The sequence below is a fragment of the Corvus kubaryi genome, unplaced genomic scaffold (assembly GCF_017639235.1).
Source record: "Corvus kubaryi isolate FWS band 111438036 unplaced genomic scaffold, C.kubaryi_AGA036_p1.0 66, whole genome shotgun sequence".
NCBI classification, from domain to species: domain Eukaryota; kingdom Metazoa; phylum Chordata; class Aves; order Passeriformes; family Corvidae; genus Corvus; species Corvus kubaryi.
In genome coordinates this window covers 21,144,713-21,165,096 of record NW_024582054.1, presented here as the reverse complement: position 1 = coordinate 21,165,096, position 20,384 = coordinate 21,144,713, and the positions used below count along the sequence as shown (strand labels likewise).

General features: G+C 38.9%; 1 protein-coding gene across 3 annotated transcripts in view; it reads left to right on the top strand.

The window, feature by feature from the left end:
• BTBD7 (BTB domain containing 7) overlaps positions 1-20,384 on the top strand; it is a 56,295-nt gene that overhangs the window by 12,709 nt on the left and 23,202 nt on the right. For 2 of the 3 annotated variants that reach the window (XM_042047740.1, XM_042047739.1), the window contains exons 2-3: positions 5,845-6,030; positions 11,093-12,172. In XM_042047740.1, coding sequence (XP_041903674.1) covers positions 5,949-6,030; positions 11,093-12,172 — 1,162 coding nt within the window. In that variant the 5' untranslated portion in view covers positions 5,845-5,948. The remainder of the gene's footprint in view (positions 1-5,844; positions 6,031-11,092; positions 12,173-20,384) is intronic. The other variant, XM_042047741.1, reaches the window with a different exon arrangement.

Below are 20,384 nucleotides of genomic sequence, written 5' to 3'. Positions count from 1 at the left end.
TTGCTGATCATGAGAAATCCTACTATGAGCACTATTTGCAAAGACAGCATTGAAAAGAGGTTATATTCCTGTGAGTTCTGTGGGGTTTTTTTAACTGTTAAAATGCTGCTCAGTGTTTTCAGTTTCTGGAGTGTGCATATCTTCAAGACCGCACACCTTTGTGCTCTATTTGAGCATAGTTCTTTTAACTTTAACTCTGATTCCTCAGAGAAAAGGTTGAAAATCAGTACAGCTTGTTTCTTGGTGGGTTTTCCCCGCTAAAACTCAGTCCTCTGATTCTCAACAAATCTAGAAATAAAAAGCTAGGACTGTTGTGGTGTTTTTATCACCTCCATTTTGAAAGAACTTCTTCATGGAGAAGCATACTACTTCATGGAAGAGAAAATGCTGTACATTTCATGCTTAACTATAAGAAAGGGTTCTTTGTGATGGCTGGAACACAGGATTCTCAGCAAAGCACTGAGTAATGCAGTCACTTTCGTAATCTAGTTATAGCTGCTTTTCCTTGCCCTCTTGAGCTGGTAACTGCTGATGTGGCTTAAGTTCTGGTGTTTTGCTTATTGGGTTTTTCTTTCTTTCCAATGCATTAAATGATGAAATAACACAGATTTATTATCCCATGTCATAAAGAGCATTATCCATTCCTTATTTTTGTATGGAACTAATCCAAACCACAACCTTTCAGCTGTTTCAGTTGCATCTTGGTATTGTATCATCCAGTTAATTTTGAATAATGATAAAGGTTGATTGCTTGACTGGATTATAAAAAGGAGTCAGAATAGGCTTTGCATGGATTTGCATGTGTGTCAGGCTGCATAATCAGCTGAGCCTTCAAATTTCAGTTGTTTCCTTTGAACAGAAAATTACTTGCCAGTTACACAATTTCTTTCCAATACTCTGTCCCATAGGCATTCAGTCCTTTAGCATGTATGCTTCCAAGACTGGAGGCTCTACCTCCACAAAATCTGAGACTGTGCTAGTGCCTCTGAGTCTTATTCATGGAAAAAGAGGAAGGTCAGGACAGGTAGTACTCAGTTCCCATCAGCTCCTCTTACTTGGAGAGCCACCTTCCAGTAGCATAGTAAGAAAAATGAGCTAGATACTAAATGCACATCTGAACAAGCAGTTGGAACTCCAGCCACAAGCAACTTCGTCTTCATTTTTGAGAGCTTGTGGCTTTGATGTTGCTGACTTGTAATTCCAGCAGTATACTGTGTAACAAGCAACACGGCCAGGGCTGGCTCTGGAAACTTCTCAGTGGATGGGAACTTTCTTCTGTCCTTCTGGGCATGGGATTGCTCCTGAATCACTTTGTGATGGCTCAGGACTCTGTATTGGTCACCAGACCACTGTTCTGCTGGAGGCAGGTTCAGGATGTTAAGGCAAGCTGGTGGGATGTATTTTGGGGATGAAAGCAATGGTCCATTCTCACAAGTTCTATCTCTTTTAATTATTGATCTACCTAACTTCTATGGAAATAAGTTTGTCCTTGCTGAAATTTAGTTGATGTGTTTCCTTACTGGGGTTGGGGCTTTTTATTGCTGGATCTTGTCATCTCATCTTGCAGTACAGTTCTTCTTGTTACTTGAAATGAGCTGTTGGGGCAAAATAACATAGCATTTTTGGTCTGGATAAAAATCTAAGCAAACATGAGTAAGTTATTCTTGTGATGCTTGTGTTGTCATTTACGCATAGTAAATTAAAAACATGTTAGGTAAGATGAAAACCTGAAATACCATGTTGGTACAGGTATGTGCATGTACTTGATATAATTTCCTACTTTGGTTTTAGTATTATGCTATTGCATAATCCTATGGCAGCAACTCCAAAAGAAATACAAAGTTCTTAAAATTTTACAGGGGAAAAGTCAAATGCTTTTGGTCATAAAACATGTTGTAGCACTCCCTGCCTTGCCCTTTATATTAATTGGATCACAGTGAACTACAGGAAATTTTATGAAACGTTTGTATTGAATGATGATATAAACAAAGTGTCACTGTTACCCAAAGTCCATTCTATACAGAGACTTTTGTTAAATCAAAATTCCCAGTCCAGGAATACCTGGCTGTCAGCCCAGATACCTCAGATGCATGTTGCCTTAGGTTCTTAGGATTTTAGGTGCAGTGTGACAAGAATTGAGAAGACTGAGAAATGTGTTTCAGGTTCTGAAACTTTTAACCAGGTTTGTGCTTATTTTAAATTCTTTTCTGAGTATCAGTATAATCTGAAAGTCACTTCTGTGCTGTTTTGTAGGATTTGGGGGTTTTAATTTTAGTTTCTATAGCTTCATTTCACGTAACACACTCCATATACTCCTTCTGCAGTATAGGCTTTTCAAAACAAGCTTTGACATAGTTTAACTCTTTTCCTGTGTATGTTCAAAATGCATCTGTGCGTGCGTCACTGCTCTCAACGACTGTTTCAGTTGGTCAGCAGATGTTGAATTCAGTTTTGTTTTGGTAATGCTTACGTGGATGCATGCAGGCTTTTAATAAAAAGGAAAGAAAAAGTTCATCTGATGGTAGTTTTTAAAACAAACAAAATTCCATGGCTGTATTCTGAGGCTAAAATAAAGTTTAAAAATGCTTCAGATAAGCTGAAATAGGGAAGCTTTTGGTATGCAGGATAACTGTTGCAAGAAGAGACGAAATCTGTCTTTCCTTTTGCAGCTAAAGATCTAATTGTTTGTGGTTTGGAGTTTTTTTTTCATTTTTATATTCCTCTCCTGTTACGAGTGCCTTTCACTGTGGAGAAGGAGCATTCCTGACTTGGCATTTTTGCAGTAGCTGAGATGTATTGGCTAGACTCAGCTAGTTATATGCTAAACTAACTGGTGTTCAGGTAGGCTAGGTTTAATACAGAGGCTGAAGTGGATACTAGCATAACAAACCAAACAAAAAAAAAAGCATCCAAATCCATGAGTGGTTCAAGTACACTTTGCTGTCAAAAGATGCAATCCTACTCTATTGCTTGTTTTCAGGTTCTTTCTTTTTCCACCTGTGCTAGTGCAAGTATTCATTTAATGTCTTAACAAACAAATTGAGTGACTGATGCTATTTCAGCTTTTTGTTTAGGTTAGCTCTAATTTGGGTAAATTTATCTGATTCACAAAATACTTGGGACAGAACAAACAAGGTAGGAAAAGTTATGAGAATGAAGAGAAGAAGGCAGGGCTTCCTCCAGGACAGAGTTCATCACTGGTGCTAGCTTAATTTTTTGGGAAATGCAACATGGGTTGTCTAAAATTTGTCTCGTAAAATTTGGTGATGTATTAAAAATACAAGAAATGTACTTTCAGTTGATACATGAGGTTAAGGACAGTAGTGGAACTACAGCTGTGGTCAGTTTTGAGCCATGGGGCCCAATACGCTTTATGAACTACAACATGTTTGAATTCAAGATGCAAAATACTCAAGAAATCAGCCTGTACACACATGACTTACCAGTGCATGGAAGTTACATATTCTAAATTTAGTGAGTGAATTTGTTCTGCATGATACTCACTTGGGCTTAGTGTGTAACAATGTTATTGTGGTAAGCCTCCAAATAAAATAATTTTATCTATTGTGTATTTTAGGAATCTTTTATCATGTTCCTTTTCCAGTTATTTAAATCTTTGTTTGCAAATTCAAGCATTGACTGCTAATGGTATTGAACAGTCGCATATATTCCTTGATTGCATTCCTTCCATCTTTTGGTGCATATTTTTTGCCAAGTGGAAGGAGGTGGAACGTATTAACTTCAGACCTGAGACTTGGTTCTAAATATTGAGTGCTTACTTATAAAGAAAAAAGAGAAGCCCAACACTTTTTTTTTCTTCCCTCTTTTACTTAGCTCCTGGGCTCTTTCCTGTGTTAGGAAGAACTGAAAACTGTTAGTAGACATCTAATAGACATGTTATCACACCGCAACTGAATGCAGAAGAGAAAAGTGAAATAACAGTGGCATTATTCCAGGACTCAAGTCCAAATGAACCAAGTCCAATTTTAGCTGAGAAAAGGGAAGTTGTTGGGATATCTACTCAGGTTGTTGGCCTTTACCTGTGAGCAAGTTAGCATTCAAACTTCAAGGTGACTCTTACCTTCACAAAGTTTGTCCTGGATGTAACTAATTCCATCTAGAAATCTACACCACATTTAAGCAATGTATTCTTGGTGCATACAGAAATCACTTGGAGTGTCACTATTTTAATGAAATTATTTTCTAAGTGTTTTTTCTTAAGTCAGTGAAGTTTTTCATAAATGAAGTAGAGATCTACATCCATGTGGGTTCAGTAATCTTTGAATTCCTTATTTCTGCACAAGGCAGAACATGAGCGCATGCATTGGTAAGACTGAACTGATCCAGCAGCTTGTGTTTGCTGAGATTTGCTGATGTTCATTGGTGTGATGTTGCCTGTTTTGTGTGTGCTCTGGTTCTATCTTCACCCCGAGTAGACTTCTATTCCTGTAGGAGGGTATTTTGTCTTTGTTTCCAGATGTGTAGCAAGTTGGATCTGCAAGTTCAAGACTGTATGCAGCAGAGATGACCTGGCTTTCTCACTAGGGAGGGGTGGTCATGGGAGCTCCCTTTTCTCATTTACAAGCTTGCAGGTTGGCTCAAGTTGGCTTGAAAGCTGCTGTGGTGGTTTTATGGTTGTGTCTCCTGCCCTAGCAGAATTCCACTAGTGCTCAGCAGGCTGCAGCTGTGTGAGGCCACCCTGGGGATATGCACAAGCTGGAGCAGCAATTCTGCCTGATAACCACATCTGTAAAGCCAGGTTTTCAAACCCTTCCCTACTCTTCCTCTTCGCGTAGCCAGCACTCAAATCCGGGAGCACTTGTTCCCCTCACCTCTGTGCCTACAGCAATTTGCAGCCTTTTCCTTCCTGGCCTCTCTCACTTTCTGCTCCACAGGATCTGCACTGCATGTTTCCTTGAAACATACACTTGCATGTCACTTTCCTGGCCAATTTAACATGCCAGAGACTACCAAGAAAGGAAGAAAATTTGGAAGCATATAGCAAATCTGTGTTAACAACATTCAAGGGAATCTAAAGGATTCTTGGTATAGGCTTCACCTTTGTATCGCTCTTTATATGCATGTTTGTGTTTTGGAAGGGGTCACAGGTGTTCAGTTGACAGTAGCAGTTCTTCATGTGGTAACTTCCATTTTTCTGTATTAATATTTTAACACTGCTAATATTGGAATAAATTAGAATGTTTGTTGTATGTTAGCAAAGAATCCTTGTTCAAATTACCTCAGAACTGATTTCTAAGATGTTTTCAAATGCCCAAAAAACATTCAATGAATCCTTAAATGCCTTATTTTTGCTATTTTAAACATACTTCTAGGTCTTTTCAAGTCTGAATTTGAAAAGCAGTACTGAATGAGAAGTATGTAAATGTTAGGAATAAAAATGCAGCTGAAAGCAGTGATGATGGTATAACCTCCAACAGGACTGGCTTGTTTAGCTTTCTCAATCAGTATAATTCAGTTTGGGACTTTTAAACAATGTGGGAATAGGTATAAACATGTATGAAAAGTCTTTCTTGGTATAGTCAAAGGAGACTACCTAGTCTAGACCAACTTCTCCTTGAAAATTTCTTAGTTAAAAGTTTGATAGCCATCCTGTTGCATATTGCAATTTATCATATGAATTGTGAATGGTTTGGAAAACTACAGGTTATTGTGGGGGAAAAAAGTGTGTCTGACCTTGGTTTAATCATTCAAATAATAAGCTATCTTGAAAGTTTGCGGTTTTATTTTATGAAAATACTGTGTGCTGGAAGCTGAATTTATTTCATCTAAATCACATAACAGTGACAAATAATGAAGTAACTTATTGGCGTTTTTGTTCTTCAGAAATGGAGGAACAGAATGCTGGACCTGGGATTGAAGATTTATAAAGGATTATGGGATTATACATTGAAGAGCCAGCAGGCGGAATGCCTGAGTGACTGAAGAAAATGGGTGCTAATGCATCTAACTACCCTCACTCGTGTTCCCCAAGGGTAGGGGGAAATTCACAGGCACAACAGACATTCATAGGTAACTCCTTTCAGTTATCTTGTCACTTACAAAAATGACTTGGTGGATTGTGTATGCACTGGATTTGATTTGCTTGCAGAAATGTTATGTAGAGCTTCTATTTTCTAGGTCACCAGTTTGAATCCGTTCAAGTTCAATCGTGCATGAAATTTGGTGCTGTCCATCTGTTTGGCCTGTGTATGCAATGAGTTGATCTGCCTTTTGCAAGTAAACATTTGCCAGGTTATTTAAATAAAATAAATGGAGTTTTTTATCATTAAACCATGCATGCTAGTTTTCCCAGTTCAAGAGCAGTTGCTTTCTGTTAATATTCATACTGTTTTATACTCTTCCTCAGAATTTCTGTGGAACTGTGTCAGAGCATGTGAAACTCTTGATCATCAGTATTCATTGTAGTATTGACATTGTGTCCAAGTCAATTACCTCCTTACTGCTAGAAGGGATATCTCTGGTAATAAACCTGTTAAGGTAATAAACAGGCTTGAAGACAGCTTCTCTTCCTTTTTGTGTGCCTGTAAATGGGGAATGGAGTTACTTACTGTCCTAACAGTATTATTTACAAGCCAGGACCTTGCTTAGCTGGAGACATGTGTTGAAGTGCCCTTAAGAAAGTATTTTCTCATCCCAGTCATAACTGGGGCAGGCGTTACCTTTATGTGTTTTTCAGTCTAGTACAAAAAGACCTCAGTGTAGATCTAAGTACTGTCACCCTATAAATAATAAACATCTATGTTATGAATCTGAAAGAAGGCAGTCTCTGAGAATATAAATATTCCTTAAAAAAAACCCAACCCTGACAGCCTGAAGAATGATCTTAGCAGTAAATAACATCAATAGTTTATAAATGCTTTTCTCCTTTATGCCTCAGCTTGCAACACTACATAAGTAGTTACTGATATTCAGTGTTACTTCTCTTTTTAATCACCATTGAAAGCAGAACGATATCCTTAGCAGAGGGAAAATTGACTCATTTTGTAAATTTTCTCTTTTTTCTCAGCTTTTGTGGCATTCCTAGCTCTGAGGACAGACCACAAACTGTTGCATTGAAGGATGTGTGCTCTTGACTAAAAATTCCATGTGTGCTGTCACAGCATGTCAAGGAAGAACTTTTAGTCCTAACATCATGGATATCTGTGCTGTAAAGTTTCCCCCGAGGGTTTAAATATTTTCAGTGTATCATAGCTAACTAGTAGAAGATTTGCTCCAGTTTGCATGTATGCTTTCTAAAATGCAGCTAAAATGCTTTTCTTACATGTCATGGTGTTTTTTAATCTGCCACTGTATTGAGTGAAGAGAAACCCTTAGAGGCCTTGAAACAGGCAGATTTGCAGGCTGAAACACCTTTTGAGCAGATTTGAAGAGAGTTCCAAAGGCTTCATTAAATTCCCAAGAAACTTTCTACATGATATGTGGAAGGTTTAGTTGATGCTCTTCATTATTAAACTCAAAATAGAAACCCATTATATAGTATGTCACAATAAATTTACTGACCCCTGTTACCTATGGGAAATTGTGGCTGAGGCTCTTTTTGAGGAAAGCCTAAAAGCATGTGCTTGTCTCACCTTAGGAAAGGCAGATGAGTGTTCTGGGTAAAATTCTTGCTGAAATCTCCTGATACTATGGGGTTCTGTGAGTGTGCTATCTACATCCCAACGTGTACATCTCTTCTTCCCACCTTGTGGTGTTTGGCTCTTTCTCATTTTGATTTTTGTTTGCATGGTTGGTTTTTGTAGCTGTCTCAGTAGAAAATAGATGTATCCTAAAATTGATAGCTGAGGTTTTCATCACTTGTCAGAATAATGATGTTTTAATGTTGTATCAGCTTTTACATGTATGGGGGCTTGGGTGTTGTGGGGTTTTATTCCTTTGCCTGGGGGGGAATTGTCTGTTTTTATGGTCTTGTAGGGGTTTTTTTAATGTAGATGGCGTTAGATCTATTTACTGCCCCGAAGCAGAATTGGGGGATAGAGTTATCATAGCTGCATCGTAATATGTATTAGTTGCCTTATTCCTGGAAACTGGATTCAGGCCTATGGGTTTGTTTTAGACATGCTACTTTACCATTAAAGCCCTGCACCATCTTTCCTGCTAACTGTAGGATGAATGCTAAGGTCTGAGAACTGGTATGGCAAAGCACAGTAGTTTCATGGTATGAGCTCTTATTGTTAGTTGACTTCATCCTAGTTTGCTTATAGTTTATGAAGAGGAGACAAATCAGTTCAAAATAGTGTAGTGCACTTACTGGAAAATAATACTTTTGTTTTAGCAAAAGCTTAACTAGTCATCTCCTTGGTGTTTTGTCTGCAGCATTCAGGAGGAGGATTTCACGCCATTTCTTAGGGTGGTGCATCTGTTCAAGATGTTTGCTTTTTTAAGTAGAGCTCTATAATTAGATATTAAAATATGTGGGCATGCAAGGGACTAAATGGATCCCATTTTTCATTGTCAAGTTCCCAAGTAGCTCCTCTTGGCAGTCATCTGATTCTGTAAATATTTGTCTGTCCAAAGCTGGGTATGGTCTAGGGGCGTGAAATAGCGATTGCTTTTGAACAGCATTTAATAGATTGGTGTCTTTTAGTGTAGTGCTGGGGAATAATTTATTTTTTTTCCTACTTTTAACGCTGCTGCCTTATGAAGGAATGCAGGCAGCCCAAAAATGTTCTCTTCCAGATTCTTTCTTTGAGGGATATGGAGCCACCGGCTGTTGGGAACCCAGAGAGGCTATGATGGTGCATCTCTATTTCTTACAAAAAGCAGTTGTGTGGTGATACTTTTGTAGCAGTTCTTTATCTGTTTGTAATGGTTAATAGAACTGTTTGCAGTACTTCCAAAGTTAAATCTTGCAAGTAGCTCAGGGTACACAAAGGTTTGAATGGCATTTTAGTATTTTGTGGTGATTCATGTGCAAGTAATACCTCACAGCAGCCTTCAGGGAAGAAAGAAATTGAGACTTGCGGTGTCCTAGTTTTTCTTTAGTGGAATGTTAGAGAATGTTCTGCACTCAAATTTGCCATTAGAATCCAATGTACCTCAAGTAGAAATGAGCTGGCATGTTCTCTGGAAACAGAATCTGTCATTATAGGGGGACCAAAGTGTAGTTTTACTTTTATTGTAAAAAGGAAAATTTCAAATGAAGCAGAAATTCTACGCTTGTCTCTGTCAGCAGGAGGCTAAATCTCTGCTTTTCCGTTGTCATATCTAGTATAGCATGTGGAAGGAATTTTTGTGGTAAATTTTGCAGCACAACGTCTTCATTGAAGTTTTCTTGAGTTACTCCTGTTCTTTTCATTTAAATTTGTATTCTTTTCACTTCTTGAAATTTCAACATGATTAATAACATGTTGCCTGATCAAGCAAATTTTAAACTTGGATAAAAAGGTTAGATGTCTTTCCTCAAATAAAGCAAAGTTCCTTCTCAGAGTTTTCACTAATAGAAGAATCATAAAACCACTGCATTGCGTGATTTGTGGGAGTTTTAATTAGCTTGACATAAAAACCACTGTGTAAGTTTAGTTATTGAGACTTAAACAATAAAACAATTTACAGAACTGTTAGATTGCTACAGCTGCCTTAGTCTCAAATACAGCTTTGAATTACTCCCGTGTCTTTCAAAGTTCAAGAAATACTTGAAATCATGTGGCAACTGAAAGCAGTGTGTTTTGACAGACTGGCCCATAACATCACTATCAAAAGAGCATCACAGTGAATCACCCTGAAACAGGTGGAGCTGTGAGATTGCAGTGATAGAACAAGTTGTAAAAGGCCCCAAAAGCTCTGGTTCTTGAATGGGCTTTGAAAGATTAAAAAAAATGGCAACAAGTAGTGAAGCTACACAAGTGTGCTAATGGAAACATGTTAACTGTTTGTGACAGAAAATGGACAAACACTATTTCAGATGAACCTGTGATTGTTATTGATATGTGTAGCACTTGCAAATGTTTTCTTCTCATTCTTTTTTGGTCCAGAAGTGGGAGTTGGGTTTGTGTACTTCCTTTTCTCTTTTCTTGTCATGTCTGAGGTTCTTCACCATCTGGCTTAGAGTGAAAGCCCTGTAAATAAACTTAAATTAGAAAATAACCGTCAAACAGAAGCATGACTCTCACATTAAAGCTATGGTTTTTTAACTCCTTTTTTTTTCTCTAAAACACTACTTAGGTTTTCCATTACTCGTCAAAATGCAGACTCTAATTCCTTTTTTTCCTCACTGAATTGCAATCAGTGTTAGTTCATAGTATAATTTCCCTATAAATTATTTTTGAGGAGAAAAGTAATTATATGTATACTTCAATTGTATAATGCTCTGTTCAAAGGAAATCTTTAATAATACAGTATGACTTTCTCCATATTCTTTTTGATGGTGTGTATGCACAAATTAGTATTTGTAGTTCTGTGGAAAGGAGCCCATTTTATGTGTTTGACTTTGGCATTACTTGATTATCAGATGACAGGATTTTTACTTTTCTTTCTAAATTTGCACTGAAAATAATTAATTGTCCTCAGTTTTCCTGAGTGTTTTGGTGTACTGTGTTCTCTTGCTTTTTATTCTTGTGACTAGGACTGTCTGATGCCAGGTATGCTTCTATTGTTTTAATGATGCTTAATGCTAGAACAGAATTTGAAAAACACTTTGAAAGGGGGATTGCTAGTATTTCACCGACATATTAGGATTTAAAAAGTTAATACAATTACACTTTCAATGTTACAACTGCAGTACTCTCTTCCTGCTTAGATAAGTGTACCATATGCTATAGAGCTACATCAACTGGCACCACTGAGTTCTTAAAATTGAATATATTTTAAAAAACCCCAACCAAACAAAAGAAAACCATACCCCAAAACATCCTGAAATCCAGCAAACTATGAGCTTTGTAGATGCAAATAAAAGGCTTTGTTCTTAATCGCCAGAAAAGGCTTCAGTCAGGTTTTCAGTTACTGTATTATCTGATGTGAGGAGAAGGAATAACTGTGTAACTTGCAGTATCATTGATGGAGCATTTAGGTTTTATGGACCTTCCTTTTAAATTTAAAGAATAAATGTGTTCAATTCTCCTTTTGCTTTTAGGGACATCCTCCTACTCTCATCAAGGTTTTGGCTGTGAATCAAAGCTGTATAGCCTTGACCATGGCCATGAGAAACCTCAAGACAAGAAAAAGAAAACCTCTGGCCTTGCCACCCTCAAAAAGAAATTCATTAAGCGTCGGAAATCGAGCCGATCTGCTGACCATGCCAAGCAGATGCGCGAGCTCCTCTCAGGCTGGGATGTCAGAGATGTTAATGCATTAGTAGAAGAATACGAAGGAACGTCAGCCTTAAAGGAACTTTATCTACAAGCTAATTTGGCAAGACCGGAAGCCAAGACGCTACAAAAAGACATGGCTGAACTTTATCAATACAAATATTGTACTGATGTAGACTTAATATTTCAAGAAACTTGTTTTCCTGTGCATCGTGCGATATTGGCGGCCAGATGTCCATTTTTTAAGACGCTGCTTTCTTCCTCACCAGAGTATGGGGCAGAAATAATAATGGATATTAACACAGCTGGCATAGATATGCCTATGTTTTCTGCTTTGTTACACTACCTTTATACGGGCGAGTTTGGAATGGAGGATTCAAGATTCCAAAATGTTGATATTCTTGTGCAGCTTAGTGAAGAATTTGGAACACCAAATTCCTTAGATGTTGACATGCGCGCACTGTTTGATTATATGTGCTACTACGATGTGGTTCTTAGCTTTTCATCCAACTCTGACTTAGTTGAAACTTTTGGTGGAAGTCAGAACTGTCTAGATGAAGAGCTCAGAGCTCACAAAGCTATTATTTCATCACGATCTCCCTTTTTCCGTCACTTGCTGCAGAGGAGGATACGAACGGGTGAAGAAATCACAGACCGAACTCTACGAACTCCAACTAGAATTATATTGGATGAATCTATCATACCAAAAAAATACGCTAAGGTCATTTTGAACTGTATGTATACAGATGTGGTGGACCTCTCCGTTTTGCACTCCAGTCCTTCAGTGGGCAGTTTAAGTGAAGTTCAGGCTCTTGTAGCAGGAAAACTAAACATGACTAGGGCTGAAGAAGCTATGGAGCTTTATCATATAGCACTGTTCTTGGAGTTTAACATGCTTGCACAAGGTACGTACTACTGCCCTCGCTGTAGAGTATATGACCTTATTAGAACAAGTTTTAGCAATTTTGCAGTGTAAGTTGCAGGAACTCATGCCTTCTGATCAATGAATCAGTATGATTACACAGAAGGATCTTATTGTTTAAAATACCCCTGTGTTCACACATCTCACAACTTTGACATAATACATTACTCATACACTTTGCTTACTTATACATTCTACCTACTTACACGTTTCACTTGCTTAGATTATAGTACTTATACATATCACTCTAGTTATACATTTTCTTACAACGTCTACATAACACAGTACTTACACATTTTACTTACTTCTACATTCTACCTACTTTTACATACTACTCTACTTATACATTTTACACTACTTACATAATACAGTACGTATACATTTTGCAATTGCTGTGCAAGAGATCTCCCATTGCTCGATTGGTTTCTCTATTCTGTCCATGAGCTCTGCACGTGCTTTTCCTGATAATATGATTGGTTTTAATCAAGTGCAGCACAGTCCTTTTTTATCTCTTCCTTGCTGTCTTGGTATTTAGTTTTTCAGCTTCTTCTTTCCCGATTCTTTTCCAATTTAGCACAGTTTACCTTTCAGTCCTTGATGAATTCCTGAGGGCTCTAACAGGTGGGGCTCCTGATCCAGGCAAGCAGCATTAAGATGATGACAGCAACAAAGCCCATCCAGTGATCAGCAGCCAAGTTAGTCCAGGAAATGCAAACAACAAGACAGCAAAGGACAGGAAGCAGATATAAACCTGGCCCACCTCTCCCCTCGAACCTTCAGACTGGAGCTTAAAAACCCTCTTGGGGCTGATGTGCTGCAGCTGAAGGTGGAAGGCCAGGTGAAGCTGGTGAGGGTAACTCCAGCCTGCTCACTCTCTGAGGGCTCTGGTAAAAATAACTAAAAATGGTTTGGCTGGGGCACACTATCAAGGTTCAAATACTTTACAACAGTAAGTAGCTTATTGTCAGCTATCTGTGGCTAGCAGCTCCTTTAGAAATGGAATTTGTTTTCCATCTGTAAGTTGTCAATAATGCTTCTGTTTTCTAGGGACAGAAGAAATGCCGTGCAAGAGATTTAGTTATATGGTGCATCATTGTAGAAGATTGTTATTTAGATCAAATATGTATAACTGGTCTTGATATTTCTAATGCTTATCTGCTTTCTGTAATCCATTTTTGGGTGTAAACTACCAGAAGATAGGAGAGATCCTTGTTGAGAGGAGGAAATACTCAGCCGTGTTAGGAAGTGTCCCTATATATTAACAAGGCTGTAAACTTGAATGATTGTTTTTGTAGTTCATGTCAGACACCAACTCTGCAATCTTGCTGTTGGAAGGTAAATTTAAACAGCTTAATTGCACTAGTCTTAGGTCTTTAATATCTGTATGTACAGACCTGAAGGCAGGGTCAGTCAGTATTTTGAGACATAAAGTTTAGAAAGTTTTACTACTTGCATTATTCTCAAAGATCACTCAAATCTTAGTAACATACAACTCCTGACCTGAATTATTGCAATCTCAGGTAAGGTGTCACTGATCAGTGAACTAATGGTACTTCTTGTGGTGGCAGGAGCTTTGCCTGCAGTTTTGTCTGTTGATGTTTGAGCTATTTAGTGGCCATGTTATACATAATGAAGTATGGGAATTGCTTCAGGCCTTGCTGATGCGGGATATGAATTTTGCTTTCGAGCTGAGAAAGGGAAAATGGAACTCACTGGTATATCAGCAACATAATTTGTTTAAGCTGGTTTAATTTTTTTAGCAAAAGTAGCTTTTTACAGTAGATCTAGATGTCAAATTAAATTTGACAAGATTGAAACCTATTATAAGCTAGAAAGTAGTTCTAACTAAAATAGGAAACTTGATAGAGAGTGGACGGGAAAGACCAGTAATAAGCACTGCAGGAAGAGATCATATTTTTAATGGGTTCTCCTAATAGTTACATGAAACTGAGAGTGATAAGAGTATGTGAAACTAATAGAACTACTGTAGCTCATGCAGAGTTTGCCATTAGGAAACTAATTTTCAGATTATGCTGAAAGTTGAAATAATTGTGCTGCAATAAAACTGGCACAAATCAAAGGGGATGTGTTTTCTGAGGCAACATGCTACAGGATGCAATTGGGCTGTTCTTAGGCTCAGAATCATCCAATTATAGAGCAGCCCAGGTTAGAAGGGGCTTCCAAAGATCATATGGTCCCATCTATCCAAGTGAGAAAGGGAGCCTAGGTGAGATTATCTAGCATTCTGTCCAATCACTTCTTGAAAACCGCCAGTGATGGGGACTGTTCTGTGTTCCTGGGGAGGTTGTCCTGGTGAATGATTCTCGTTGCAAAAACATCTTGTGTTGAGATGTCTACCAGTGCAACTTATACCTGTTGCCCCTTGTCATCTTCACGTGGCTTCTTGTGAGAAGAGAACCTCTGTCCTTTTTATAGCTGCCCTACAGTACCTAAAGGTACTGTGACAAGAATACTGACTGGGAATACTGCGACAAGGTCCCCTGAGCCTTCTGTTCACCAGGGAGAAGAGACCTAACTTCCTTCAGTCTTTCCTCGTAGGCTAGGTTCTCCAGCACTTTGATCATCATCATGGCAGTCCTTTCAGATCCTCTCTTGTCTATCTGCACCTTTCTTACCTTTGTTGTTTCCCTCTCAGTACACCTAGAAACTTAGTGTTTCAGAAGGGGCAAGAAGTTTTACCACAGTTGAACTGTGGTATTCAGTTAATTTCTGTATGATATGCACAAGCTAATAGTACTTGAGAATAACTCTCTGGATCAGCTGAAAGCAAAAAAGAAAATGGGTTGAAATTGAAGAGGTGATGAAATTTCTCAGTTTTGGTGAGTGCACATAAATACAAGTGCTAAAAGGATTTCACATGCTCAGGGAATACTAATGAGAGAATTAAATGGTGAATGAAACCCTCAGTGAGACACCGAATAATTATGCACTGTTTCATAAATGAAAAGGGTGCAATTATTTTACTCAGATTGGAAACTAAATTTGAACAACCGTGGTCTGGAAGCGCTCTGAGGAAGCGGTGTCGGTTATATCAACGCAGAAAAGCATTGACAGATAGAGATCTTCAAAGAGAAAGTTAGTTATAGATAGGAAAATGGCTTTTATTTTCAGTGTTAGTAAATACTGAAAAACAAGCTGATGTTTTATTTGGTGCTGAGTTTGTTTCTGCTCTCTTTAAGTTGAGCATGTTTGGATCAGCGTGTCCTAAACTGGCACCCTTTTCAGTAATGCACTACAGAGTGCATTACTGGTCTGCATGCTGCTCTGGAATATATATTCCACGAGTCAGTGGTAACAAGATCTCTACTTTTTCCTGGGAGTATTCCCTTAGTACTACCTCTAGGAGAGTAAAAGAAAGGCAGCTGCAGGAGCTGCGCTGGACTTGCACCTTAGCAGCACACTTGGGTGGCTGAAGCCAATGAGTGCAGCAGTGCAGGCTCGGTCTAGGTGGCCCTCTGGATGAACTGGAGCTGTAGTGTTTTGGAGATGGTCATAGGGAGGAGGTAGAGGGATGTAGTGACGTTCAGAGATTTTCTTCTTTCCGTAGTAAATCCCTTTCTGACCACAAAAGTAGTGAGGTTGAGGGGTGAAGCTGTTGTTATATATAGGGGAGAAATGCAGTAAAATCAGCAAGTGTTGAAATCTATTAAATTATCAAATACTAGAAAATGTAGATTTGGCACCTCTTCAGATACTGAAATTCTAGATGTTAACTTCACCTAATTAGGATTTTACAAATTGGTGCTGCATTCCCTAGCTACAGGAGAAAGTAGTAAGCGCTCTGTAGATCTGTATATGCCAGTGGAGTCGGAATCTAATAATTTCATACTTAATTTGCAGAGTTCATGTTTAGGTCTTTGGTACTCTGCAGACATGGAAGAACTGCTCTGGTATAGTCTTACAATCAAAATTAAAGCTTATTTGAGCAGGGAAAACTATATGCCTGCACGTGACTGAGATCACTTAAAGATGTGCTTTAGTTGTGACCGCCATTCTTGTTTCCGACTTAATTGTAGCACCTTGTCCTCACTTACTATAATACTTAACGTGAGGAAGATGGGAGATCTTAATTTCAGTAGTGTCTATCCCATTCCCTGATTTCACAGCTAGCAGATTTCTGTGCTGGAAGCTGTCACTCAAACATCTGGCTTCTAGACGTTATACAGAGTGATGCAGGAAGAGACAGCATTGTGTAGGTGTTGGAGCAGGCAGTTCTCCTGAAATCTCTTAGCTTGGACCTCTGACAGTGTTTTTCCACTCTGTGGTGCAGCAGGTGTCCAGTTCTGCCCAAGTACTGACTGATTCCATCAGCTGGCTTTCTCAGTAGCTGATGTCTTAAGTTTCTTCTCTAGATTTCCACACCCTCATCTAAAGTTTTTTGTTTCAGTTCACTCCTGCTAGCCAATTGCAAACTTGCTAATGCTTGTCTCCTTGGTTTCCTGGAAAATATTTTGGGCTTATTATGTTGAGTCTGGATACTCTTTCCAATTCGTTTTTCTCACTTGTACTCAGTTTTGCCTGGGTGTTTGTAACTGAGTGTCAAGTGAAGTGGTGTATTTTAAAGCTTCTGATCAGCTGTTTTTATTTTCAACAGATTTTAGTTTGATTTGTCTTCAGGGACCTTTCTAAATATCCAGATGTTGTAATTTTTCTTCAGTTGCAGCAGATGATTCAGCTTTGACTATTTCCATGGAAATTTTCCCATTCCTAACACCGTGATACTCCTTTTTCTGACTATGGTAATTTAATAGATAGTTTCCCCATGATGAAGACAGTGATAGCATATGCAATGAATCTTTACTGTCCAAGTAAAGCAGGGCAACCTTTATCTAGAATTTCCTCTGCCTTCATCTTGATTTGTTTCAGCTGAGGATTGCCACTTACCTTACAAGAGAAACTGAAATGGGTCTTTGAATGAACTTACTTGAGTAAATGCACTAATCAGCAAGCATATCTGGTCGTGATATATATATATATATATGTGGATAATAGAGCTGATCATACTGAAACCCATTTGTTACCTAATAGGACTGACACTGCTCTTAGAGGTGCTCTGGTAGTTGTTACTATCAAAAGCAAAGCTCTTCAGGGCTTTCACAGAGGCTGTGAGGATTAGAGCCCTTTCCAGGAGGTTGGAGCACGTCCCTTAGTGGAACATTTCTGTGCTCTGGCTGCCTGTTTCTGTCGTCTGCTGCAGTTTTTCTGTCTTCATGCTACCTTGCTTCTCTCTGTCAACTGTACTGGTGCAATCATTTTAACACATTGACTCACAAAGATTTGGTTTAATATCACTTATCCCTTGCTCTTCTGTAGCACAGTTACTAACACCAGATCAGTTCCCTAGTCCTGTTCATCACACGTTGTTAAAATAATCCCCACTTCCAGTCTTACTGTACTGCCCTGCTGTTGCAGGGAAGTTTGACTTCAGGCATATTAGTTTTATTAGATAGCTGTATTACATATGTGAATCCTCTATTGCATCTTGGCCTTGTTGCCTACTGTCATGGATAGTCCCACTGAGGCTGTGGTACAGAATGTTTTTCTGTGATAGGCTTTTAGATACTGGGACCTTATGAAGTAGTTTTGCCTGAGAACCTTTTCTGTCAACTGATGCAAAAAAGTTTTCTAAAGTAAGACTGACAAAAACTAACTCAAATTCAGACTTTTTGTTTTCCTTTGCTTTTATTTTAGGTGTTGCATTTACTCTTGACAACTATAAGAACTTAGAAGCTTTATTTAAAGCCGTATTGAGTAGCAAAGCCTTTGATCTAGAAGCAGATACTGCTTGACATCAAAAGTACTCTTGATCATAGGAGGACTGAAATGCCAGGAATCCCACAGTAGCAGTATTAAATACACATAAATGTATTGGGAGATTAGTGCAAGTGTGTCAGTTACATATCAGTGCAGTAGGAATGCTCAAGGAGTTTTGAAATAAATTGTGTATGATTAAGTAACTATTAATTTAAGTCATAGAATCAAAGAATGGTTTGGGTTGGAAGGGGCCTTAAAGATCATCTTTTTCCAGCCTCCTTGCTGTAGACAGGTGCCTTTCACAAGACCAGGTTTCTCAAAGCCCCATCCAGCCTCGTCTTGAACACTTCTGGGGATGAGGCATCCACAGCTTCTCTGGGCAGCCTGTTCCAGTGCCTCATTGCCCTCACGGTAAAGAATTTCTACCTAATCTAAACCTGCCCTCTTTGAGTTTGAAGTCATTCTCCCATGTCATTATCCCTACATGCCCTTGTAAATAGTCTCTCTCCAGCTTCCTTGAGTCCCTTTAGGTATATAGGTGTTATAAAGTCTCTGGGCTGAGTTGCTGGGTCATGTTGAGCTTCTCATCCACCAAGACCCCCAAGCCCTTCTCCTCAGGGCTGCTCTCAATCCGTTTTCCACCCAGCCTATATTTGTGCTTGGTATTGCCCCAGCCCACATGTAGGACCTTGCACTTGGCCTTGATGAACTTCATGAGGTTCACAGAGGCCAACTTCTCAAGCCTGTCAAGGCACTTCTGGGTGGCATCCCATCCCTCCAGCATATTGACTGCACCACACAGCTTGGTAGTGTTGTTTCCAGACGGATCTGCTCCATGATCTTGCCTTGCACAGAAGTGAGACTGACTGGCCTGTAGTTCCCTGAGTTTTCCTTTTTTCTATAAAAATGAGGGTTATGTTTCCCTTTTTCAGTCAGTGGGAACTTCACTGGACTGCTACAACTTCTCAGATATGATGTATAGTGGTTTAACCACCTCATCCACCAGTTCCCTCAGCTCCCATGGACCTGTGCATCTTCAGGTTCTTTAGATGGTCTTGAACCTGATCTTCTTCTACAGTGGGCAGTTCTTCATTCTCCCCCTGCTTTTGCCTTCTGTGACTGGGGTGGTGTGGCTGGAACACCTATTGGTGAAGATGAGGTAAAAAAGTTGTTAACACCTCAGCCTCCTCCATGTTCCAGTTAACTGAGTCTTCTGTTCCCTTCTGAAAAGGGCTCACATTTTCCCTAGTCTTCATTTTATCACCAGTGTACCTGTAGAAGCTCATCTGACCTGTTGTCTCCTTGTAATGATTCACTTGCACTCAAGCCTGAAACTATTGCTTAGGTTTTATATTATGAAGACTGGAAAGGATCTTCCAGTATAGCAGTTGCATTCCAAGGTTATGTGCAAGGATAAAGAATTTGACTGAGTTCTGCAGCAGAGCACATACAATTTGTTTGCAATGTCATAATTTATAGAGAAACAGTGCTGGTCACTGTTTTCAGGTTTTTCTTTCAGCCACCAGGTTCTAGGAAGTACGTGGCTTAAATGCTGACTGGTGGTGGTTGGTGGTGGTCACTCTAAACATCAGCTCTTCCTCCCTCAGCTCTCTGTTGTTCCCATATGAAGTTCTCCCTCTGGTTTGTTATGGTTGAGTTGGCACGTTGTGTTTCTGACCCATGGTGGTTTTCTGTTTAGGCTGGATCAGCTTTGCTGTCTGCTGGTGCTGCTGATGTGCTGCTCAAGGAATGCTGAAGCCAGCCAAGGGCAGTTACCAACTGAATGGCTGCAAGAAGCTAAAGATTAGGATGCACATGGGTGCAAATTTCAGGCTTCCTAAATTCATGCATTTTACCTGTGGCAGGAGCAGAACAGTAAATTCATTTTCACCTTTGGGAGAGAAAACATTAGAGAGCTTGTTCCACCAATATTGATTGCTTTAAACATGTAATGATTACCTTGTTTTTCTGGCTAAACTTACAACTTAAAAAATCCAGCTGTTAATATCTTAGAAGGTTTAACAGCTTTATAACTGTATCGTTAATTAAATTATTTTTAAATAATGCAAGTTGCATAGTTTTTGTCTGCTCTCTAATTATTTCAAATAACTGAATAATATATTGTATTGGATTTGACATGATTCAAGACTTTTCACTGAAGAAGAATGGTTAAGTGTAGCACAAAATGCTGCCTTGACCTTACCTTCAGATAATATTTTATTTTTGCTTTAACAGTTAATTGAATTGCTATGAAGTCATGAGCTTTGTATTTGAATAAAGCAAACTATAATGCTTTATACATTAACAATGCCATAATAGATGTACTTTGAATCCAGCCTTTCAAGGATGGCTTTACATGCATGTTTTTAATTTTTATGCTTGGAAAAATCAGCAGAGGGATTAAAAATAGCTCAAAAAAC